The sequence below is a fragment of the Drosophila sulfurigaster genome, chromosome X, assembly GCF_023558435.1.
Source record: "Drosophila sulfurigaster albostrigata strain 15112-1811.04 chromosome X, ASM2355843v2, whole genome shotgun sequence".
Classification (NCBI taxonomy): Eukaryota; Metazoa; Arthropoda; class Insecta; order Diptera; family Drosophilidae; genus Drosophila; species Drosophila sulfurigaster.
In genome coordinates, this window is record NC_084885.1 from 22,630,265 (window position 1) to 22,655,973 (window position 25,709).

General features: G+C 37.4%; 3 protein-coding genes across 4 annotated transcripts in view; 1 reads left to right on the top strand and 2 right to left on the bottom strand.

The window, feature by feature from the left end:
* Nucleotides 1-906: 906 nt before the first annotated feature.
* LOC133847472 (transforming growth factor beta-1-induced transcript 1 protein) lies at nt 907-13,214 on the bottom strand. Its single transcript, XM_062282546.1, has 5 exons — nt 13,139-13,214; nt 11,918-12,029; nt 5,359-5,583; nt 2,455-2,688; nt 907-1,667 (listed from the first exon to the last, which is right to left on the bottom strand). Exons 2-5 carry the CDS (start codon nt 11,918-11,920, stop codon nt 1,590-1,592), a joined length of 540 nt encoding a protein of 179 aa, XP_062138530.1. The 5' UTR covers nt 11,921-12,029; nt 13,139-13,214; the 3' UTR covers nt 907-1,589.
* Nucleotides 13,215-13,245: 31 nt separating this feature from the next.
* Nucleotides 13,246-21,565, top strand: LOC133847471 (uncharacterized). Its single transcript, XM_062282545.1, has 3 exons — nt 13,246-14,143; nt 20,539-21,162; nt 21,229-21,565. The coding sequence occupies exons 1-3, from the start codon at nt 13,494-13,496 to the stop codon at nt 21,353-21,355; spliced, it is 1,401 nt and encodes a 466-aa protein (XP_062138529.1). The 5' UTR covers nt 13,246-13,493; the 3' UTR covers nt 21,356-21,565.
* A 1,237-nt stretch (nt 21,566-22,802) lies between these two features.
* LOC133847927 (protein gone early) overlaps nt 22,803-25,709 on the bottom strand; it is a 35,975-nt gene continuing 33,068 nt past the window's right edge. For both annotated transcript variants that reach the window (XM_062283228.1, XM_062283227.1), the window contains exons 7-11: nt 24,916-25,043; nt 24,284-24,856; nt 24,098-24,220; nt 23,534-24,037; nt 22,803-23,460 (exon numbers count right to left, since the gene is read on the bottom strand). In XM_062283228.1, coding sequence (XP_062139212.1) covers nt 23,373-23,460; nt 23,534-24,037; nt 24,098-24,220; nt 24,284-24,856; nt 24,916-25,043 — 1,416 coding nt within the window. In that variant the 3' untranslated portion in view covers nt 22,803-23,372. The remainder of the gene's footprint in view (nt 23,461-23,533; nt 24,038-24,097; nt 24,221-24,283; nt 24,857-24,915; nt 25,044-25,709) is intronic.

Consider the following 25,709-nt stretch of genomic DNA (forward strand, 5'->3'; position numbering starts at 1 on the left):
AAAAGAGAATGGGCAAGTTGAAAGTTGGAAAATGGGGTGCAGGAAAGTGTAGAGTAAAATAGTACAGAGTAGGTAAGTGGATGCTAAGATAAGGGAGATGAAGATGAGTGTGGAAGTGGAAAGAAGGAAAGTGAAGAGTAGGATAGTGCAGAGTAGGGAAGTGAAGAATAGGACTGTGGAGAGTAGAATAATGGTGAAGAGGAAAGTGTAGCGTAGAATCCTTAGCAGGAAAGTGGAGAATAGAATGGTGCAGAGTAGTAAAAGTGGAGGCTAAAAAAAGGAGAGTATGAAGGTAGAAAGTAGAATTGTGGAGAGTAAGATAGTGCAGAGTAGGATAGTAGAGAGTAGAATAGTGGAGAGTAGAATACTAGAGAGTAGGATACTAGAGAGTAGGATACTAGAGAGTAGGATAGTGGAGAGTAGGGAAGTGAAGAATATGTCTATAGAAGAATGGTGAAGAGAAAAGTGGAGCGTAGAATCTTGAGCAGGAAAGTGGAGAGTAGAATGTTGCAGAGTAGGAAAGTGGAGGCTAAAAAAGGAAAGTATAAAAGTGGAAAGTAGAATTGTGGAGAGTAGGATAGAAGAGAGTAGGATAGTGGAGAGTAGGATAGAGAGTAGTATAGTGGAGAGTAGGGTAATGGAATGTTGCTACACTTCGGAAATATAATCTCTTCTCAACTTCGTTCTCGACCCACCAAATTGCTTAGTGAAAATTCTGAATACATAATTACGTTTGATACCATCTGAGATTTAAACAATCGGGTGATTAATTCCTATAATCGATCGTTTGAATGCACTTTTCTACACACTTTAGAAAAAGAGCGCAATAGCATTGCTACGAACTAGAGCGAGAGAGCAACAGAGCACTGATCTCACATTCAAAATGAAATAAGACTCCGGTGATCATTATTGATTAATTTGTCAAATATATATTTTGTATTATATTTTAATAAGATTGTTTTGAGAATAACAATGCGATTTAGAAAGAGATAACATGATAGAGCGAGACAGATATATCGAGAGTAAGAAAAGAGAAGGAAAGGCGTGATGAGCTAGTCAAAGGTTTCTTGTTCATGCGTGTATAACAACTAAATACAATTATATAGTTTAATATTTGAATAATGCACAGGCCTCCTCCTCTCTTTCCTCCTTTCCCCTCTCTGTGTCTCTCTATCCCACCTTTTTTTTTACTCTTCTACTCTGACAGTTTTCTGTGTGGCAGGTGTCTTCAGTAAATGCATTTCTCGTGTACAAATTGTTGCATTTCATAAATTATATTATATATATAGCTTAGTGCGTGGTCCGCCAGACGGAGAGGAGAGGGGAGAGAGTGAAAGAGAGAGCGAGAGAAAGGAGGGAATATATGTATATATATTCTTGCCTGACCTTTCCGTTCATTTCTTTTCTTTTCATTTAATTTTGTGTTATGTTTTTAAAGTTTGTTCAACAATTTGCGAATTCTACAAAATACCATAAACATCTATAATATACATCGATGTGTGTGTGTGTGTGCTTGTGTGCGTGTTTGTTTGTGGGTGTGTTTCTTTGTTTGTGTGTGTGTTTGTGTGTGTGGGAGGTAAGAGCATTCCTTAGCCAGAGCAAGCCGTGCACAGCGGCAAATTATCCTCCACGGCAAACGTGCTCGCCGTAATGGGCGAGGCGCATTTCTGCAACAGAAATAAGAAAGCAAGATATTAGAAATTGTTTGAGATTATTTTATGTACACAGAGAGAAAAGCATTTCAAGGTTACTATTTAAGTTTGACCAAACAAATTGCATTTAAAATTTATACTAAACGCAATACGCTTCATTATTCATTGAACAGAATCTACTTCTAGGCTGATTGGTGAATTTATGAAATTTTGTACAAATTTCGACTGCGTGCCCCCGCAAATCGATAAAAATCAAATAATAAGTGTAATTTTAAAGTTTGAATTTTGGGTCAGACTATAATAACTACAGTATTTCTGATTGCGGAAATTTTGGTTGCGATCGGATAAAAATTGTAAAAGTTATTTAAGAAATATTTATCAACTGACAATCTGGTATATTTTTCACTCGTATGTTATGTTTCCAATGTAGTACTCTAACAATATACCAAATATAGCATTTAGTATATTTTTAATACGTTTATGGTATATTTAATTGGTATATTTTAGAAATAATAACCGCATTGTTTTTTATTCATTATATCTCACAGTCCAGCTGTCTCATTTTTACTTGATATTTTTTTTAATTTCGTCAACTGCATTTTAACATTTCCAATATTGTTGCATAGTATTAGCATTAAATTAACATTCGATTCTGAAATTGTTCATTTAAATTCAATAATTCTATATTGTCGGCTCATAAATTCGGAAAATTGGTGATCGATATATGGGAATTCTTTTCTCTCTGTGTTTAAAGTATAACCTCTTCAACATTTCTCTCGTTCTCTGTGTCGATTTTGCTCACCTTGCACTTGAAGCAATCGCGATGCCATTTGGCATTCAATGCAACAATGGCATTCTCCGTAATGGGCTGACTGCAGCCGGCGCATCGTGCCGCAAACAGTTGCTCAAAGTCGATGCGACAGTAGGGACGACCCTCGCGCTCATAGAACGAGGTGCCCACCAAGGGCTTCTTGCATGGTCCGCCACAGACGAAGCACTCCTCGTGCCACGTCTGTTCCATCGCCTTGATCGTGCGCTGAAATGATTAAAATATATATCGAATATTATTTGTTGATCAGTTTTCGATAAGCGTTTAATCAGAGCCAATCAATCGCACACACACACACACTCAGACACACCCATCGCATCCAATCAGCCGACGACCTTGTGGCATATATATTTATATATAGCATTGTGTGTGGGCGTCAAGTCAATGTTTAGGTTGTGATAATCGCACTATGAATGCTCTATTCTATTTATATTCGAATAATGCAAGAATTGAGTTTTCATTTATTGACTCCCTGACATTGCTGCAGCCCTGGCAATTGCATGCAGTCGACATTCTCTTATAAGAATCCATAATAGAATAGATGAATTAATATATCTTTGCATTATCGTTTTGATAATATTGAAGAAGCATTTATAATTAAGTTATTAAACAATAATTTCAATTGATATATTATATAAACATTGATTATGTGCTTTATTCTCTTATTAATCGAGCAACTCACGAATTGAGTTTGCATTTATTGACTCCCTGTCATTGCTGCAGCCCTGGCAATTGTGTTCATTCGACATCTTGAATGATTCTTTTATAAGAATCAATAATTGCATTCAGAATAGAATAGATTAATGAATTTCTTTTGAAATGAAAAACAATTTGCTGCTTTATCGTTAAGATAATATTGAAGTGGCGTTCATAATTGAGTTATAAAACAATAATTTGAATTGATATATGATCATTGATTAGCATAATAATACGCAATGCGAAAACTTGACTTATTTGACATTGATCGAAAGCAGATGCAGTTAAATTATATAAATATAGATAGATAGATTTAATCTGTGAATCATATTGCACACGCTTCAAGTTCAATCCTGACCTAACCCAAAATTATTCACATGATAAAATGAGCATCATTAAGAATCTTGTACAATTTTTGCTCAGCATGAGACGACGAACAAATTTAGAATCATGTACAGCTGTTCACTAATTGCCCAATGAATAAACTGATTGTATCAGTGATTGCGATAGAGATAGCGATAGAGAGTTAGATAAATTCAGATAGAGATAGAGAACTGATTGCTTGACTAGCTTGTAGCTTGTAGCTGGATAAACAAGCTGTGCGAGTCATCATATAAATAGATATTATTATAATATCATTTGCTGTTCTCATATACGCTATGCATTACAAGTTTATTGGGTGTATATATACACAGAGAAGAAGCAGATGAAGCATATGAGGAAATGTTGACAATTTGACCATATAACAATTGCTGTTCATAAAACGCCAAAGTTTATGGCAAACAGACGACGCCTTGACAGACGATGTCATCAATGTTGATCTTGATGACTGTGCCCCATGCAATTGCGTATTTCGATCCGGAGAGGGCAGAGCTTGGGCTGGTGTAGACTTTATACTGTTGGAGAGCTAGTGTTTAATAAAAGGAAACGATTTCTCAGAGTGAATTGCGGTGAAGTTATGTAGTTATTAAGTAGAGCAGTGTAGAGCCAATAAATATAGAATAGTGGAGTACAAAATTGGAGAGTTACGTTATATAGAATTCAAGGTAGTAGAGAATAGTAGTGGACGTAAGAGTAGTCTAGTGAAGATTTCGATGGTGAAGAATTTGACCGAGGAACGTAGAGTCGGGGGTAATGGAGAGTTGGGTAGCTTAGCAGTCTAGTGGAGATTTGGGTAAAGGAGTTGAATAGTGGATAATTTCAGTAGTCAAAAATTTGGATAGCAGAAAGTTAGGTAGTGGAGAGTTCAGTAACGCAGAGGTAGTGGAGATTTGAGTTGTGGATATTTGAAAAGTGAAGAATTTGGATAATGGAGAGTTTGGTTATATTAAATTCAAGGTAGTAGAGAATAGTAGTGGACGTAAGAGCAGTCTAGTGGAGATTTTGGTAGTGAAGAATTTGGCAGAGGAATGTAATGGAGAGTTGGGTAGCTTAGCAGTCTAGTGTAGATTTGGGTAGAGGAGTTGAATAGTGGATCATTTCAATAGCCAAGAATTTGGATAGTAGAAAGTTAGGTAGTGGAGAGTTTGGTAATGGTAGTTCGGTAAGTTAAAGTTCGGTTACGCAGAGGTAGTGGAGTTTTGAGTAGTGGATAGTTGAAAAGTGAAGAATTTGGATAATGGAGAGTGTAGTTATATTGAATTCAAGGTAGTAGAGAATGGTTGTGGATGTAAGGGCAGTGAATAAATGTCTAGTGGAGATTCGGGTAGTGGAGAATTCAGCAATATAAAGTGGTAGTGGAGAGTATATGTGTTGAGAGCAAGCGTTAATGGAGAGTTGGGTAGCGGAGCAGTTGGGCAGTAGATAGTTTGCTAGTGGAGAGTTGGACAATGAAGAGTTGGATAGTGTAGAGTTGGGTAGTAGATCATTTGATAGTGGAGAGTTGAGTAGCGGAGAGTTGGGTAGTGGATTAGCGGAGTATTGGGCAATGGATAGTTGAGTAGTGGAGAATTTGGACATTGGAGAATTAGTGAAGTGGAGAGTTTGCAAGTGGAAAGTAGGAGTAGAGAAGAGTAGAGTAGTGAATTGGAAAGTAGGCTACTGAAGAGTGTAATAGAGTTGTGTAAGGTTCTCGCCCTTAAGTGTAGAGTTGGCTAGTGCAAAGATTTCACAGTGTTTACAGAATATCTGGACAAAAGCTGCGCTGTGTTAAATAGGAATAGACTTGTGTATAGAACTCACCTCCAAGATGGGCTGCTTGCAGCCAAAGCAAGTGCCCGAATAGTTGCTCACAAAGCAATCGGAGCAGACGGGCTCGTCGCTCTGTATGTGAAAGGTGGCCTCGGTGATGGGGCGATTGCAGTCCTTGCAGGCAAAGTGCTCCGGATGCCAGGTCTTGCCCAGGGCCGTAATGATGCGTTGCTGTATGACCTCATTGCACTTGTGACAAATCGATGCCGGCTCCGACTGAGATTTTGGGAAGAGAGACAAACAAACATTGAAATGGAAATGGAGTAATTAATATGAACATCACGTGGGAAAGGCGTTCAAATATTTCATAATGCTTCTTAAATGAATAACTAAATGACTGAATGAATGCCCCCTGAATGTGAGTGAATGTTGGGAGTACTGTTTTTTTTTGGTTTTTGTCTGATCTAAAGACTCGACGTACACACTCATACAGATATTGACATGCCTTGAGTTCATAAACCGCAACAACACCGAAAGATTTGCGTAACTCAATGCAAATTCCAGACTCGAGAGACCCCAATGTGGATTCCCCTAGACCCCTCAAAAGCTCATAACTCAGACCGCAACACAAAGAACAATAATAATAATAATATATAATATGTATTTAATACTAAAATGATGAGCATCAGCATTAAATCATTTTTATTGCACATTATAAAGTAATGTGTGTTGTTGTTGTCCGGGGTTCATATCAAAAGATTGCCAACGCGTTTATACGATGAACTTGCCTGATTTCGTATTTGTTTTTGAGGTGTGTTTTCTAGCAATTAATCTGGAAATCGTTGTTGTATAAGCACCGCAAGTAACTCATTATTTGTATATGTATTTATTATACCCGCTTCGCATAAGGTAGAATGGTATTATAACTTTGTGCTGGTATATCAATTCGGTATATTTTAGTATATCTGGTTTATTTTGTAATCTATGGTATATTTTGAATGTAGTACTATATCAATATACCAAATAAAGCCAGTGGAATATATTTTAGTATTTTTGCGGTATATTAATTTGGTATATTTTAAAACTAATAGCGTTTTAAAATGGGTAGCGGGTATGTCACAGTCGAGAACACTTTGTTACTTGCTTTAATGATGAATCAAATCTAATTGAGTTCCTATTTGCAAGAATTAAACGAGTAACCTTATGTCAAAGATTAAAGTTGGGTGATTAAAACGCTGCTGAGATTTTGCAACATTAATCTGATGATCATGTGTCATCGAAATGGGATGATTAAATCATTTGTGAATCATTTTGAATTCCATTCTCCAAAAACAAAAATGAGAAGAAAGCATAAAACAACATTAATCGGCAGAGTTAAGTTTGCAAAAGGTTTGCAACGCCAAAAAGTAGGCAACGTGAATTTATGGCGAAATTAAAGAAAAATTGCAAATTCGCAGCAATTAAGTGCAAAGAAAACATTCATAAATATTAAAATGAATTATGGCCCAAAAAGTGCAGCAGCAGTTGAATTGCAATAATAAATGTTGTGCCTATGCCAAATTTGGGGGGCATTCCCAATTCCAGCAACGCGAGTTAATCGATATGCAGCGATAAGTTTAATCGGTTTTTTTCTGTTTTGTGTGTTTGCTAGTCTTAAAAGTTGAAGTGAATGAATTATTGTTATTACAGTTAGAAGGCAATAAACATTAACAGCGGCAATAATAAACAATTTTGGCAATGCCGATCCATCACAATGGAGGTGAATTCAATTGAATTGAGGTGTTTTTTTTTTTATTTTTATTTTTTGTTTTTGTCCGTGGCCAACAAGCCTTACAAGTCGCAAGTCGCAATGTCTGCCAATTTTATATTTTCTTTCGGGCCACCCACGACGTCGATTTAAGGCAAATGGTGTCAATGTTGCAACAAACAGTGTAAATTTGTTGAGTTCTCCGTTTTGAATATGATAACGCAATTTGAAATCAAAATGCACAATTTCGAATATTAAAATGAAAAATCGCAGCAGCTCGTAAATTAAAGGCAATTGCCCCGTCGACTGCACTTTTGTCGGGGGGGAATTCTATGAGTGTGTGTGTGTGTGTGTGTTCTCCAAATTTAATTTGCACGAATTAAACGCACATTAATTTCTCGACTGGCAAATTGTGGGCAGCGCACTCGGTATAGTTGTTGTTTTATGCCAGATGTGTAGCAGCAACAACATCAAAATTTTGCATAGAAAAAGCAAAGACGACGACGACGACGACGACGTCTCACTTAGATCATCGCTAGAGTTAGAATTGAATTAAACAAATGAAACACTCAAAACAGCAGCAGCCAAGAGAGCCGCAAATTGCGCGTGAGAGAGCGAAGTTTGCCCTACACAACAACAGGCAACAGGCAGCTAAACGACAGCGTTAAATTTAATGAACAATTTGGCGCTTAAAAACGAGCAAACAAAACACACACACACAAAAAAAAAAAACACAATAAAAACAAGAAGCTAAAGGCATGAAAAAACAACAAACGATAAACGTACATTGAACCTTCACACACCGAAGTGCAAATACGCTGCTTAGACAAAGAACGATGGAAAGCATCTCAACGAAAACGCAATGAGTTGGCAGCTCCAATTCCACACAGAGTTGACAGCTCCAATTTACAAGTGCATTGGTCACACTTTAATTTTATTATTGCTCGCTCTCTAAAGTATTAATTACCTTTTGCTTTTAATTTTCGCAATGAGTTGGCAGCTCCAATTCCACGCAGAGTTGGCAGCTCCAATTTGCAAGTGCATTGGTCACACTTATTTTATTGTACAATTAAAAACCATTTAATTTTATTATTGTTCACTTTCTTTCTTAGTATTGCTTAGCTTTTGTTTTTAGTTTTCCTATTTATTTATTTAATGCTTTAGTGGTTTTCAATTTGTTCAACTCGCGGGATTTCACCTGCTAAGCTAATTCATTAACAAAGGCAATAAACTCTTCTAATGATTCTAAGAACCATTTACTCAGCACGATGCCTCACAAAGCGAGCGTAGGCGACGTGAAATTACCCTGTCAAGTTTTTTTTGATGCGAATATTATATTTAAATTAATTAGAAATGCCCATAACATTTGATAATGTTAAATGTGAATGTCGTCATCATTTCTCTTTTAAAATTTGCAATTTCACTGTACGCCGTTCTGTATAGCAAATTAAATATAATAAGTAAGAAAACTGCAGTCGAGTGTGCTCGACTTTGAAATACCCGCTACCCATTTAAAACAGTGCGGTATTATTCATAAAATATACCAAATAGTATACCACAAAAATACTAAAACATACCGATAGTCATACTTGGTATATCAACATCAAAATATACCAGATAGTCAACCGAATAATATACCACAAACATACTAAAATAAACACAATGTCATATTTGGTATATCGTGATCGAAATATATTAGATTGTCAACCAAATAATATACCCAAAAATACTAAAATACACCAAAAGTCATATTCGGTACATCGATGTCGAAATATACCAGATTATCAGCCCTTCTACACGAATAGAAAAACAAATGCTAAGAAGCAGGATATGCGAATTATAAATAAACCGAAACTAAATGCACATTTGGAATATTACAAAACTAAACAGCATTTAATAGCAAAGAAAAGCAATTTGAATAATTTCGAAAAAGTTCAATCAGAAATGTTATTGGAGGAAAAGTTTCTCAATGCAGTTCATATTTTCATAGAATTCTGCGAGCTGTTATCAGTTAATTGCAACAATCAGAGAGCCGACGGCGCTGTTGCCAAGTTGCCAAGTGAAGCGGCAACAACAACAAATAGAACAACAACAGCAATTAATAATAAGCGTAAACAATTTATGCCGGCATAGTTTTCCCCTTGAAAAGCCAACAATAACAACAACAACAATCGAACGAAGCAGGCAAACACTAACAACCATAATGAGGCGCTGCGAGGAAACCACAATAATAAGTCAAAACAATTCATTTCGATTTGTATTTGTTGCTTATTCAAATGCGATAATTAAAATATTGCACAAATGAATCATACTCAAAGCAGAATCTATGTCTATGTGTGTAGGTGTTGGGCATAAAAAATAAAAAAACAAAAACAAAGGCAATTGTTGTAGTGCCATCAATCAGAGCTGTCAATCAACGGATTGGCCAAAACATAAAAAAGATCACTTAACATTTGGCATACAACAGAAGAAAGAAAATTGGATGGAAAGTGTAGGAAAATCAGGGCAGCATATTGTACATAGAATCAATATCGATCGATAGATAATTCATTTATTTCACTGCTGAAATTTGATAGGGGAAAATCTATGAATAGATTGCAGATCGATCGACAATTCTTTTTCAACTGAATAGAAAGTCAATTGATTGCAAATTGAAGTCTTTAAAACTGATATTAAAAGTTTATTTTGTATATATTTGCTGCTCTTTAGTGTATTTTAATAGAGCAACGATTACAATATTTAGTTTTATTTTTATGGCACTTTTACAGTGCATTGAAAATAATATTATTTGTATATTTACTTTGTATTAAGTTTGCATAAATTGACTTTCAGAAATCAATTGAATTTGAGAGATAGAAACAATTTCAGCTTTAAAAAAGATTTTGACAGCTGAGAAAGCTTTTTAAAAACTTTTACTTTAATGATACAATTTTATATTCAGAAATATAAAAAGCAACCTTCAAAACTTTTTCTTTAATGATACAATTAGATAGTCAGAAATATAAAGTGCAACATTCGAAAGGAATCGAAGCAAAACTCCACAATTGATTTTAAATATTATTTTCTAAAAATATATTTGCTACTCTTTAGTGTGCTCAACGATTACAATTGTTAATTTGAAGGTATTTTTACTACTCGAAAACAATAATAGTAATAATCTATTCACTTTGTATTAAGTTCGCTTAAAATGACTATCACAAATCTTTTCAATTTGAGACCACAAAAAATGACAGATTCAAATTGGATTATGACAGTAAAGAAAACTTTCTTATATCTTTTGCTTAATTACTACAATTTTATATTCAGAAATATAAAAAGTAACAATTAAAACTGCGTTCAAAAATTTTACTTAAATGATACAAAAATTGTATACTCAGAAATAAGAAAATGTAACATTCGAAAACTTTGCATTTTTTGGGTGCAGCATTTTATGATTCTCGTTTTCAGAAATTCAAATTTTTACAATTTTATGATACTGGTTTAAAAAATAAATTTGAACAATTTATTATGAAGACATTACCGAAACAAGTTAATTGAAGTATTTAAAGATTTACGTAGAAACCGAACCTGAAACTGAGCGTACTTAATGGAGAAATTAATCAATGTGATATTTAAAGCAAACTCATTTCGGTTTGTTGTTAAGGAAAGTGAAAATGAATCATTCAGATCGATTGATTGCCAAATTAAGTATTGGAATGTAAGAAAAAGAAGAAGACTACAAAATGATGTCAGAGAGCAGAGCTCCAAAAAATAAAAAGAAAAAGAAAAGGAAAAAACAAAAACAATTCGATTATCGAGTTCTATGCGATCATCGTTAGATCTGGATCTGTGATCTCTTAGCTCAACTCAATTCGACTCGGATTCGACTTGGAACTGTTTTCATATTTTTTTTTTTTTTTTTTGAGTGTCACTTTTTGGCTTTCCCAGCTGGCGAACGTGGGACGTTGGCTCAAGTGTTTGTTGTCAACACTTGCAAAACATTATGTTATTTTATTTTATTGTATTTCATTTTTGTTTGGGAAAGTTTTCGTGTTCGCCCACTGAAGGTGGCCCAGGCCCAAAACTTCAACTATTGGAAATTGTTTTTTTTCGTTTTTTGGAATTGTTTTTCAATGCTGTGTGGTGTGCGTCTTTTATTTGTATGCTGTGGCTCTTTTCTTACGTTTAGTATTGATAATTAACATAAATACTAATATGGCAAAGTCGGGGCCAAATGAAGAGACGATGTAGAGGAGGAGTGGAAGAGGGGGGGGAGGAGGTACTGTTGTTTGTGTGCGTGATTTTTGGGTAGGCAGCTCGTAAAAAGCTCAAGAAAACGACAGTTTTGAGTTTGTTTTCTGTTTTTTTAGTTTGTAACACTCGAAAATTCCACACGCTATGAATCTTACACCAACTTTGGCGTCGAGCGACACACACACAGACAGACACACACACAGACACAGACACTTCAAAGCAGCAGCAGTAAACGGACGTGGCATGTGTGGCGTATACGTAATGCGGCAACCTGTTTGCAAGCCAAGTGAAGCGAGCGACCGCCCACGTGCCACAAGCACACACACACACACACACACAGCTGTTTGAATCAGACTCTATGAATGGAGATCTCCAAACTCTCCAAGTGTGTATGTGTGTGTGTGTTGCATGTGGTTGGGGCAACAACAACAACGAGAAACAGATGACAAACGATTCGAGTCGAGAGATTATCATCGAGACTCGCCATCGATCGCATTCCCCTTCCCCTTCCCCTGCCCCTGCCCCTCTCTCCATCTCCTTCGCCTTCGTTAGATGATTTGTTTTGACTGATGCGTTATTTATGATTGTCCCAAAGGGATTTGCATAGATTTATTTCAGTTTTTTACTCACCATTTTTGTTGCTTCTTCTTCGGTTTGTTTTTCGCTTTTAGCCGCTTGACTTTCAATTTGTTTTATTATTTTTTTTGTTGCGCTTTTTTTTTTTGCACCAGCGAGTGTTAAACTTTAACAACAACAAAAAAAAAAATATACAAGTAATTAACTTGGTTTATTTAATGTATTGACAATTAGACGACGCTTGACGCAACGAGTGAAACGAACAAAAATTAACTCTAAATGATAAAAAAAAAACAACAAAAACAAAAATTAAATAAATAAAAAAACAACAATGAAAGCAAAAATAGTGAGAGAAATAAATAAAAAAAAAATCAACGCTGTTGCCATGAGACAAAGCAGTGAAGCTTCGCTACAGCAAACCTAAAATTTTATTGATTTATGTGCTTATAATTGAATCTCATTAGGTTCGAAAGAGGCATCAAATGAATTTAGTAGTGAAACAGCATTTAATGAAATCAAGATTTTAAATCAAGCAGAGCTAAGAAGATTGTTTAAATTTATGAAATTAATAAATCGAAGTGCAATTTATTAAATATTGCACTTCAACTATAATAACACATGATCATTTGAAGAGAGAATTCTATTTTTTTGATGACACTGATCTTTCTGAAGATTTGACTACAAACAATGGAAACTTTAATAATAGGTTGACTGAGGGATAAATGACAATTTTCTTAATCTGATTGTTCATTAAAGCAAAAGTACGGCAATAAATTGGCGATCAAATTAAGCTCAACATTTATACAGCTACGATCTTGTGATTGATTATAAATATAAATATATTCTGAGATATAAATGTATTCATCACAGAGTTAATTATTGTTCTAGCAGCCCTCGCTGAGTTGTTGAGTTGAGCTACTGATTTTTTTTTTCTTTTTTTTTCAACATAACAGTGAGAACGACGATGCATTGGAGGGCAACCTAGTTAGGCGCAATCTGTTGACACCGTGGGGGGTTGGTGGGGAGTGAAGGGGCGAGTGAACAGTGAAGAGGTTGACAGACAGTCAGCAATGACAACAAATGAGGCGGCAGCTCAAAAGTCAAAGTCAAAACAAAATACACACACACACAAATACACACACACACAGACAGACAGTCGCAGCAGAGAGCAGCAACGAAATAGGCAGAAATGAGAATAACAACAACAACAATAAATGAGGGGAAAAATAAATTCATATGAAATTAATAAACATCAAAAAACACAAAATTTCGTACAAATTTCAGTTGAGATTTTCCTTCGGACAGCAACAACAACAAATACAAAAAAAAGTGAGGAAATCAACAAGAAGAAATCGAATTCGAAAAGATAACGGAAACAGAGCAGAGGACAGCAGGAAGAAACCGTTAAGCCGTTTAACCGCTAACAACAACAACAACAACAGCAACTGAAAAAGAATAACAAACGAAAACCGTTTTTACTCGTGTGTTTGCAAATCGCAGAAACCGTAAACCGAACCGAACCGGCGAGCGTCGACCAAGAAACTGAAACCGAAACCGAAAACGCCGACGAAGCAGCAAGCAGCGACAGCAGCAGCAGTAAGCAGCGACTGTGGCAGCGGCAGCAGCAGCGATGGACGCTAGCAAATTGCTGACAGAGGGCAACGCGCGCAGGCGCCGCAGCAGCGCAACGGCACCACGAACGCCAGGTGGCGCTAGCAGCATTAGGCAAAGGTGCGTAACAGTGGCGAGTCGCCAAAATCGCGACAACAACAACAATGTCACCCCAGGACACACTTGCACACGCCCACATCTGGACACGCCCAGGCCAATGGGCAAACCTTTGGCAGCGGCGCACGAACAACTCGAGCTGCTGCTCACGCGCATTGAACGCGACAGCGACGACACCAGTCAGCTGGGAGGGCAGCGACGTCGCAAGCCGCCAGCGCGTGCCGTGCGCCGCCAGATGGCGCTTCCGCCACCGGTGCCAAATGCAACGCCGCTGAGCAGCGCCCGTTACAAGCAAAAGGAGCTGCAGCCATCAGAGTGCAGTCAACAACAACAGCAACAACAACAACAAGTGGTGCCGCTCGCACACAACCCGCAGCTGCTGTTGCCGGCACAGCGGCGTGCGCTGCTCGAGCTGCTGTCGCATACGGAGCAGCCGCATGACCAGCACATCATCCAGATGCTGACAACGACTGGCCATGGCGACGGCGACGTCGATGTTGATGTTGCCGGCGATCCATCGCGCGATGCCATGCGCCTCACGCTGCAGATGCTGTAAGTACACAATTGAACAATATGTATGCTAAATATTAATTTTCCCCCCCCCCCCCAATAACAATAACAATAACAAATTCTGCTGCGCTGTCGACATCTCGCAGTCGCAGCTGACGTCGCTGTTCATTTCGTGTGTTCGCAAATGATGTCATCGGTCTCCACCATTCGCCTTCGTAGAGAGCAACGCGAAGCAGCGAACGCGCCTCTCTCTCTTTCCACACTCTCTTGCTCTCTTTGATTTTGTCAGTGTGCTTACACACACACATTCGCGTTGCGCAGCTGACGCCATCGACGACGACGTCGCTGCTTTGGTGGAGTTACTCACCCAAGAGCAGCGAAGTCGACTTCAATGTTCCGCGCGAACGTTTGCAAATAAAGCAGCAGCAACAACAACAACAACAACAGTGCCAAAGTTTTCGGCTCCTCTTGTTGTAGTTGCTGTTGTTGTTATACCTCTTTTAGTAAGGGTGATAAAATGGGGTATGCTAGGCAACAGTTTTAGGTTGCTGCTGACTATCTAAACAAAGCCTTTCAACTCGGCTGTTGTCGAACACTACAGCAACAAGTTTTTGCTTAACTCGATAATTTAATTCAGTATTTCGTATTAGATTCAATTTAATAATAAGAAAAAGACTCTTCAGCTATTATAGCTAGAGTCTTAAACTTAGATATGCTTATATTTTAAAATCAAATTATTACAAGCAACAATTCTATTCGTATATGAATATCAAAAGTCTATGAGAGCTTAATACTTAAATTTGCAATATAGTTTTTTCCCATTTGGTTTAAATTGTTCGTATTTTTCTCTGACTTTATGACAACCAAACCTTTTAAATTTGACATCTGGTTTTCCTTTGTTTTCTTTTAATCCCTTCGGGATCAAAGTCACTCATAAACACAACATTGTCGCTACTAAAAAGACCGAATATCATATCATATCTTGATTTTTGTTTAAACTTTTTTTCTTCAGCTTTTAGTCAATGTTTTTTTAATTTTTTGGGTCTGCATTTCAGCATTGCCAAAGTATTATATATTTGCTATATAGTAATAATATCATATTTATATGCATATTATTTGTAAAACTACAATACAACCAACTGACTAAAATTTAAGTCGATTCAAAAAAAATTAGTGAATCAAAGTTATGCGAATCTTTCGTTTTTGTCCGTAACTTTTACTGAAAAAAATAACAAATTAAAAATTTTGTCTGTAAATTTTGCTCGAAGAATTTAAAATATGGGAATTTTTCCTTTATGTCCGTAACTTATTTCGAAAGCAGTACAAAATTAAAAATATGGAAATCTCTTCCATTTGTCCGTAACTTCAATAAAGATTCTACTTTAATCTTAAAGGATTAAAAAATATGGCAAATTTTAAACATTGCTTTATTTGGTTTGGAATTTTTCTTTATCTCGAATCAAAGTTTCACAATTGTTGATATTCCAAGTGTTTTGTCTTTAAAGGGTATCTTATAGTTGTGCATTAACAGTTTATAGCTGTTGACGTGTTGTATTTTCGTTTTTGTTTGTCGCGCAGCGTTGTGATTAGAAATATTTACTACCGACTGCTACCTCTACACACACACACACACACACACACACACACACACACACACACACACACACACACACAATAGAGTACACATATTTGGTGCTGCTGCTCACCTGGCTTATCAACAGCGCCCATTGACAAGCGTCATCGTCATTCGGTGTCGAACCTTTAAGTTGAACTTGACCCGCTAAAGAGACGCAACTCGCGACTATTGTTATTATGATACTTATGGCATTTCCTAGTTCAAAACTAGTTGACTTCATAATCACAATTGATGTCTCGGCGCTATCTATACTCCGCTATCAATCTTCATCAACATGGGCTTTACATACATTTCGCTAGTTCAACGTTAACTAGACGACGGACAGCAGTGCAGACATTAGGAAATGAGTAATGAATTGATAAGAAACGATCCCACAAATAATGTTTAGTTATGTATTCCATACTTCTAGGGCATCTGCTAGTCGGTCAAGCTTCAGCTTCAGCTTCAGTTCACATTACATTTTAATTACAGCTCTTGGCGTGTTAACATCGCAATGTTAACACTTCTGTCAGCCTGTCACTTTAACATTGTGACAAGTTACAAACATTCGTTCCACTTGTCATTTAAATTATGCTTATGCATTTATTAGCAACTTTTAAGTCATCGTTTTCAACTCTTAGAATTCGTGTTGTTATTCACAGATCTTTTCTTCACGTTTCTATTTTCAACAGTTACTGAATGAAGACCAAGTTTGTTTTTAACATTTGACTTGCTTTGTAGATCAATTTGCTTACATTAGTCTTGATGCTGTTTGTTTGTTATTGAAATGAACATTTATTTATAGATAAATTTGCCATTATGAAGAGCTTAAAATGTTTCTTATTGTAAAGTTTCTTTATTAAACTTTGTTATATTTAAATTTATCTTGATCTATTATATATGGCTTCGTTCAAGCTGGTTTTTTTTTACCAAAATTTCGAATATTTCATAGGTTAACATAGATCATATGATTTTAGTTTAAGCTCATTTTATGTCTGAATTGACAACGTAAGTGATTGTAGAGATTCTTTCAGAAAGATTTCATAGTTTTATTTTTTATAGCATATTCCTTTTAGGGAATTTTTATGCGTGGTAAAGCTTAACCGTTTTTGGCACCAAAGTTGATTAAAGGCAAAATTGTAGTTAGAACACAAAGTCGCTATTATATTTTTCGATATCTTATTAATATTTATTTTTTGTTCTACATAAGGTAGAAGGGTATTATAATTTTTTGTCTCCATGAAATCTATGTAACAGGTAGAAGGGAGCATATCCGACATATCGTTGCGATGGGATAAAAGTTGCATAAGTTATTTAATAAATTCTTTTGTTTGGTATAAAAAATGCCTTCTTACAACGGGTGTTAGATGCTGTGATATTAATTTGGTATATTTTAAGAACATTAACGCACTATTTTGCCTTTATTTAAAATGGTTAGCGGGTATCTCATAGTTGAGCACACTCGACTGTAGCTGATTTACTTGTTTTTTGTAGTTTAGTGAACTGTTCTTTTGCCTGCATTTAAGCAAAGTGTTGTATAGTCTTAGTATTACATTTAATATCATAATAATTTTAGTTATATCACACATATCAAGATTCATAGATTTCTTAAAGCGATGCTGAAGGAGTTAACATAGATGATTATTAATAAGAATATTTAATATGAGTATTATAATAATTTGATATCATTCATTTCTTACGTTACAGAAACTTGCAAAAAGATCTATGATTAATGGTATATATTCTTTAAGTGAACTCTATTTTAGAATACATTCTCTCATCCAGATCTTGTTATTAAAAGCTGTCTGTATTAAACCCGTCAGCCCCTAATTCCCCTTATCGCCTGGAACATTGCTTAAACTCTCCTCATCTATAGGAATACTCACTATATATGCATACAAATGATATTATGCTGACGAGTTTACGTATTTCCAAAAAATTCGTACTTAGTTTGTACTTGCAAGCGAGTGAGCGAGAGAGAGAGAGAGAGAGAGAGAGAGAGAGGGAAAAGGAGAGAGAGATATGTAGAATATTATATTCTCTTTAATTTTTCCCTCTCTCAGCGGTAGCACCTGAAGCAAAGCTATTTGGCAACTGTGTTGTTTCGTTATGTTTTTTTTTTTGTTTTTGTGTTATTTTTTGCAAGTTTTTTTTTGCGCTCGCCTGATATGAGGAATTCTCGTAATCAAATACTACGAGCAAAAGCCAAATAATCGACAACTGTTTGCAATTGAAATTCGCGCTGACTTTTGAGATAAAATTTGCACATTCTGTGAAAAATAGTTGTGCAGTGGAGGGAGGGGTAAAGGGACAGCTCTCTTTCTCTCTCTCTCTCTCTCTCTCTCTTCCATCTCCTTTCGCAATCAACTTGAGCTTAGAATGCTAGAAACGAGGTCTCGATGACTAAACTCTATTTTGCTCTTTGTCATATTTCAATCGAGCGCTCCTTCTACTTATTGTTTTTGTTGTTGTTGTTGTTGCTGTTTGCTGCGCTTTATTTGTTTGATCAATAAATTTGCGCGTTCCCCCCTTCCCCGCTCTGCTAAGCTATGTAAGAATCGTTGGCTATGTCAGAGCTTGCCTCATCGCGGTGCGGTTTATTAATGAAACTGCTATTTCAATGTTTTCCTCTTTCCATTCACCTTTTTTATTTTTGTGTGTTGGTTTTTTGTCTTTAGCGTTTGCCATTTCCATTTTGCCCACTTTGATTGTGTCATATTATTTGCTCAGCTGCAAAAAAAAAGAACTGGAGTGCTAAAGGGATAGAGACGTCCATAGATGACGATTAACATAGCAACCTTAACCCTGATGACCCAGACCCGAACCCGAGACGTAGAGACAACACATACGCTAACTTACAAAGAGTTCGCTACATTTCAGAGAAAGAATGTCCACAAAATATCGCATGGAATTCGGTGAACTTTTGACTGCATTAACCGATAAACTAAAAATGTGCTAAGTTTATATCTTATCCGCATTTTACAGTCGAACTTCGCTGCAGAAATTTGGCAATTAGTGTTGATAATTTCAGATTGAACTTTAGAAATATCTAAAATAGCTTTCACTAGTTAACTTTTGCTAGCTGAATATCCCAAAATAGATTTAACGAGTTATCGATCACTGAGAACTGCAAGATTTAACTATTTATTGGATACTAGAAGATAGTTCAAAGCTATAATAATTTATCGATTGTAAGCTGAATATCCAAAATAGATTTAATAAATTATCGATTGCTAGATGAAAGCTGTAAGAATAAAAATATGATCGATCACTAGATGAAAGATGGAAAGTTTTACAATTTATCGATTGACAGCTGAATATCTTAAATAGATTTAACAATTTATCGATTGTTGAGTCTTGTCAGATTTAAAAAGTTATCGATTACTAGTTGAACTGTAAGAAATTGATTTAACAATTGATCGATTTCTAAATGGAAGCTCTTAAATTTAACAATTCATCGATTGCTAGATGAGAACTGCTAGAATTAAAAATTATGGATTACTGTATAAGAGCTGTAAAAAAATGGTTTATCTTTGGTCTGCCGAATATCCAAAACATATTCAACCATTTTTCATTTACTTGAAGAGAGTTCTAAGAAATAATTATTTATCGATTGATCACTGAATAACCAAAATAGATTATATCATTTATCAATTGCCATATGAGAGCTGCAAGAAATAATAATTTGTCGATTGAGAACTGAATATCCAAAAAAATTACAATTTATCGATTGTCAGTTGAAAGCTGTTAAAATCAACAATTTATCGATTGCTAGTTGATAATTGTAGGACTTAACAATGAATCGATTACTAGATGAGAGCCGTAATTTATCGTTTGCCAATTGAATATGTAAAATTGAATCGATTAATGAATGAATGATGATGAATATCTAAAATAGACTTACACATACATCGATTGCTAGCTGAAAACTGTAAAATTAATAATTTATCGATTGACTTCTGAATATCTGAAATAGATTTAACAATTTATCGAAAGTCAGATGAGAACTGCAAGAACTCAAATATCTCACTAAAATTTGCTTGATTAGCAGCTTACATTTTGTACTTTATAGTCAGTTGAGACTGTGGCAAATGATTTAATTGCACTGCAAATTGAAGCTAATGAAATTCTTTTCGGCTGGCAAGTGAACTGACCCCACGCGAATTTGCAGGGTATACAAACAGTTAGCTATTTTTGACATTGGCCTTGAGACGCCTTTGCGCCTTTTCTGCCTTTTCTCCTCGCTTTGTTTTGATGAGCATTCTCTCTTACTCTCCCTCCCTTTCTCTCTTTCTCTTTGTCTTTCGCTGTGGGGAATTGCGTGTCGACAGGCCATATGAAACCCCAAAATGGAGACACGCTTCGGGACTCCCAAGGGGGCGGTTGGGTGGAGCGGCCATGCGATACTATGACGCTATCGGCGTGCGAGGCTGATGCAATTAGCCGGCCTGACTTCTCTCTCTTTCCCTTCCTCTCTCTCTCGCTCTCTCTCTCTCTGTGTGTGTGTGTGTGTGTGTGTGCTAATCATCCAAATGGCAAACAGCAACTTCGACTTGGAACGTTTTGCTTTTGATTTATTAGCGCCAATTTTGATGTTTATCCCAAAGTAATCTTACCTAACCATTCTCTTCTTCTTTGTCTCTCCTTCTCTCTCTCTCTCTTCTTCTCTCTTTCGTTCTTTCTCTCTCTCCTTCTCTCTTTCCCTTTCTCTTTTTCTCCTTTATCTCTTTCCTTCTCTATCTCCTTCCCATTTTTTCTCTCCTCCCTTTGCTTCCTTTCTTTCTCGCTCTCTCTCCTTCTCTATCTCTCTCTCTCTTTGTAGTCCGCTAGCGCTAAAGCCCGGAGATTCGCCGTATTGCAAACGCTTCTGGGCAGGTCATCGGTATCTCAAGGAACGTCAGAAGCTGCATCAACAACTTGGCCCGAACGATATGCGCTACAAAGAGGTGAAAATCTTGCGATCCTCCAACGGTAAATTCTTTCTCTCGCAGACGCTCGAAGAAGAGTTGAAAGACGAGAAGCAGGTGCTGGATTTTATTGACTCGCAATTGTATCAAAGTCAACAGAAGGCGTTGACACCCGAGCAGCGGGAGAGGCAACAGCAGGCGCTGGACGAACGTGCTGAGCTCGATCGGCAGAAGCAACAGGTGAGCGAGTGGCGACGACGTCATCAACAACACGAGCTGAAGAGGGCTAAGATCGAGGCCAATAAGTTGTTGGCCAAGCAAATGCGTCAGAAACCAGTTCAACGGCAACTGCAAGTCATTCCGGAGGAGGCGCACCTGGATGATGGAGAGGAGACGCCACGTCCCACAGCTGGACAATTGGCCATGCCGGAGGAGCTCAAGCAACTGTATCTGCAACGCCAACAGTTCCAGCAGCAGTGTCAACAGAGCAATCTCTACAACAATCCCAATTGCGCAGCGCCCTGGAAACTCTTTGCCAAGTATTCTATGCACCTTTTCTTATCTATTCTTCATTACTAACTTCTTCTTCTTCTTTTGCCACACAGCGTTGCCAGCAATCTGAGCGCTCAGCTGACGTCGCAAGCCGATGACGAACTGCATCGCAGTATTGCAAGTTACCTCAAGGATTTCGTGGCAACCGAAGCGCGTTTTGGCAATCAAAGCGAAGGCTAAGCTTGGAGTCTCAATCCATTTTCTTGATTTAAATGTTTCTCAATTCTTTTTTGGACTGTCCCTTAAACAAACATATGTCTTCCTCTGTCCTCAAAGGGCACATCAAATTATTATGCAGCGTAGGAACAAATTCAATGTACATTCATTTCGATATGACCTTAGCACAAATTTTAAAACGGAATTAAATAAAAAGCGAAATGTTTGAAATAAGCAGACATGAGAATTACATTGGGAACAGATAAGGAAAATCTCTCACAATCTTATAATTCTATATAACATACATATGAATAAAATTCAACGGTTAACACACATAAAAAACAACTTCTCAAATTGGGAAAAACCTTATTTAACTTGTCTCAATGCATGCCAAAGGACATTCGTAGTGTCCTTTTAGTTTTCAAGTTATAACTAATTTTCTAATTTTCACCTTTTTCTTAAAAAGTTATATCGCTTGTACTAAGAGCATGCAACAAAATCGAGTAGTTGTTGTGGTGCATAATCTTGTTGTTGTAGTTCATGGATTAGTTCAGCAGTTGTTGGTTGGTGGCTTTGTCGTTGGCCACTCGAATCGCGAACGGCTAAAAATTTTCAAATCACCAGGTGAAATACCAGGCGAACAGAAATCAGCAGCAAGCAGAAACACAAAAAATCATCTGACACCTCAAAATTACGTTGCATACTTTCAGGGTCAGTCAAATAACGATGCATCTTTCATAGATAATATTTATGTTGCATACTTTTAGGATGAGCCAAGTAAGCGAAAATTACTGAAACATTGCATACTTTTATGGGCCTGCAAGAGAATTATCTTCATGGAAAAAGGCTCATAACTTGGCCATATCCTGTCACATTTTGTCCGGACTATGTGCAATCAACTCGTAAGGATGAGTTCTATCGATCGGCATCAAAAAATTGGGGGATCATCTAGGAATCCAACACTTGAAAAATTGCAGTTCAAGGCCTGCAAAAAATTGGTCGAAACCGCAAAATCCAGGATATCTCGGAAACTACAAGGACGATTTGCATGTCCTTTGGCCAGTTGATAGAGCTCACTAATACAAGTTGGTTGCCACAGGATTTGTCAGGATCCGTCAGGATATAGCTGAGTTTTGTAGTATTTTATGTTAACAAAAAAGTCCTTGTAACTCGACCGTTTGAAGGACTTTCGTCCTTTTCTTTGCAGTTTCAGACATTACTCACTAAGGACTATCTACGTGCCAAAGGACATCCCCGTAGTCCTTCAAATAGCTGAGATACAGCGAATTATTGGATTTTTATACAATTTTTACATGGTACCCCCTTGTAAAATTTATGAAAAACATTTTTGTTGGAAATCTCGAAATTCTTGAATGCAATTCGATGACTAAGCTGTTCCTTATTACAAAAAGACATATCGTTAAGCACATGACCAATTTACAGCAAAAAAAAGAGTACACGTTTTGTAGTCTGTGTTTCTGGTGAAAAAAAATTCGTCTTCTCTTTTTAATGGGTGATTTTACGCCGTGAAGAACGAACGCATCATCGATACAGTAAATTCAATTTATACAGGAACTTAGCAGCTACCTAAGATTACAGATTACTACGCACTATAGAACTATGGAATTATTATGTGGTCATTTCAGGCATTCTACTTAAGCATGTTAATTAATTACGATACTTTACTTGTACATTTTTGACAAATGCATTCAAAATTGTCGCAAAAGATCGTAAAATTGTGTGTGTGATGTCAACAGTGGCTTCGTTTTGTTAATTTGTTGCAATTCGTGGTCGGAGAACTACAGCTAAATTATTCAACATATACTAATTATTATAGCTTAAGTCTTACAAACTAGATTTATTAGCGCGATTTGTTTTGTGTGTGTTGTGTGTTGTGTCTGGCATATCTCCATCTATATCTGTGAGTTTGTGTGTGTGTGTGCTTGGATGTTAAAAAAAAGTACAATAAATATGTGTGGCCGAACTAAGGAATTGTACAATTGTTGCATGTCCATTCGCCTCCTCCTCCTCCACTTCCTCCTCACAGCAAATTGGAGCAGCTGACTTCGGAGGCGGCGCAATCCGTTGAGCGTGGCAGGAACTGTATATGCTGCCAGGTGGCATTGAAGCTGCACCGCAACGAAAGAGACAGAAAGATACGAGGTTAGTTAGGTGTAAAGTGAAAGTTGACTCCGGACTCACAGATAGCGTTCGGCCAGTTGACGCTCAACGTGCGGCTTGATGCGCGCATAATCCTTGTCCGCAATCGAGGTGCTGCAATGCTGTTGCATGTAGGCGAGCGTAAAGAGCTCGTTCTCATTGTACGAACGCAGTCCAGGCACACGCAATCGCTGTGTTAGTCCGAGTGCATCGTAGGTGACCACCTGATCGATGCCCGCTCCTTGGATGGCATTGCCCGCATCGATGGCGGAGACAAAGCTGCTCAGAGCACGTGCTGCAGTGCGTGCCGCACTCAGCGTGACATGGAAACTCTTCAGAGCCTCCTGTGACATTTGACGCAACTCCCAGGCCAAATGCGGTGGCTGTCCGGCGGCCAAACAGTTCACATCGGGCTGAGCGTATTCGATTTCTGGCACCGCATCGCTGATGTCCGTGCCCTGGGCATTGAATTGCAGCAGAAAGACGGACAAATTGTTGATCAAAGTCTCGAGGATGTCGGTGCCAATGCGAGCAAAATTGATAGCACTAAAGGAAAGAAGGATTATTAAAGGGAGTGTAACATAAATTGAAGAAATTTCAGCTTACACCGGGTAGCGATAGTCGTAGTAGTTGTTGTTGACGAGCACACGCGAAATGAGCAACATATTCAGCTTGTTGGAGTACGCAATGGGCTGCGGATGATCCCTTGTATACATCTCGGACACAATGCTGCAAAGTAAAGTGAATTAACTGATTAAACTGACCCCAAGTAAACTTCTTTCTTCTACTCACACATCCAGCATATTGAGCGTCTTCAATTTATCCTCCATGCGCGCTCGGCGGAATGTCCAAATCGACTCGAGGTGCTCCACAAAGTTAAGATTGCTGAGCAACAGCTCGTTGTAGTAATCGCTAATATATTGCGGCTGATCGAGCACCTCGCCCGGGATGCCAAACTGCAAACGCATCTCGTTTAGTTTCTTGTGCAGAAATTGTCGTGCCGTCGGCTCCAACCAACTCGCTTGACTCAGCGACTCCTGCAGTTGATTGCGCAGACTGTAGAACATCAATTGCAAGAACTTTTCATTGCCCAGCGTCTTGTTCAGAGCATGCGGATCGATGCCGTTGCGCACACGATTATTGTCTGCTGCCTCGAATTGCTGCTTTGGCGGCTTCTGCTGCAGTGCATCGACGGCAAAGGGCAGCCAATCGCGCACAACTTTGCTGCAGAAGAGCCAACGCGGATAGCTCGCCGTGCGTCCGTAGATGCCATGATCAAAGTTCTCGGCCAGCGTGCGATATTCCTTGGACAAATGAGGCAGCATTTGGCGCACTAGCGACCACACGATAAAGTTGTGAATTGGTCTGTAAAGTAAATGGATTGTTAATACATTTTAAAGAGATGTTGCATGACTGGTACTTACTTCTTGTCCGATGTGGAGATTAGCGTGGACAACTCGTGAAAGACTTCAACATTGCGCACCAGCACTTCGGTGTCCTCGGTGATGTGTGTATTGGGAAAGATGGCCTTAAGGGACTCCAAAATGGGTAGCTATAACGTGTAATCGAAGGAGTTGGAAGAAGTTATTGGTTGTTGATGTTTCAAATTGAGTTCTAACCAAGGAACTTTGCAGCCAGGGCTTTAGAAATAAGTTAGGTGAAATTTTAATTAAATCTAACCTTTTTAAATAAATAAACAAATTGAGTTCTTAACGCTGCCTTGCAAAGTTGATGAATGTGCTTTTTTATTTTATATTCTACTATTGATGAAAGTGCTAAACACTTTTTTTTATAATTTTCTGTTTCGTAATCGTATTTAGTTGCTGTCTTAAATTGAATACTAAACATTGTCTTGCAATGTTGATGAAAGTGCTAAACAATTTTTTGATTCTGAGCTCTATTTCTATTTCTGTATAGCTTTTATTTATGATTTTAAATTAAATTTAAAGCTTTCTAAAACAACTTCGCTTGTTGTCCAAATCAATTTGAATAAAGCCAAGCAGTCTTTCAATCGCATTAAATCTTAACTTCTCCTTCTTTAGCTTTCTTCGATCTACCCTTCAGCTTTTTCTTCTACTGTTCCGTAATCGGTTTCAGTCTATCTTTGAATATCTCAATTTTTTGTTTTCAAGTTACAATTTGAATCTTTGTTATCCGCTAAACTCTAATTGCATTACATCGATTTTTGCTGTAACTATTTCTGATCTCAAACGCATTA

Excerpts from the sequence above, each read along its gene's own strand:
- LOC133847472 (XM_062282546.1), bottom strand. Across the intron at positions 2,689-5,358 it reads GCAAGCAGCCCATCTTGGAG|CGCACGATCAAGGCGATGGA; the intron begins GTGAGTTCTATA and ends TAATCATTTCAG. Across the intron at positions 1,668-2,454 it reads GCGATTGCTTCAAGTGCAAG|AAATGCGCCTCGCCCATTAC; the intron begins GTGAGCAAAATC and ends TTTCTGTTGCAG.
- LOC133847471 (XM_062282545.1), top strand. The coding sequence starts at position 13,494 with ATGGACGCTAGCAAATTGCTGACAGAGGGCAACGCGCGCAGGCGCCGC. Across the intron at positions 14,144-20,538 it reads CGCCTCACGCTGCAGATGCT|TCCGCTAGCGCTAAAGCCCG; the intron begins GTAAGTACACAA and ends CTCTCTTTGTAG. Across the intron at positions 21,163-21,228 it reads CCCTGGAAACTCTTTGCCAA|CGTTGCCAGCAATCTGAGCG; the intron begins GTATTCTATGCA and ends TTTGCCACACAG.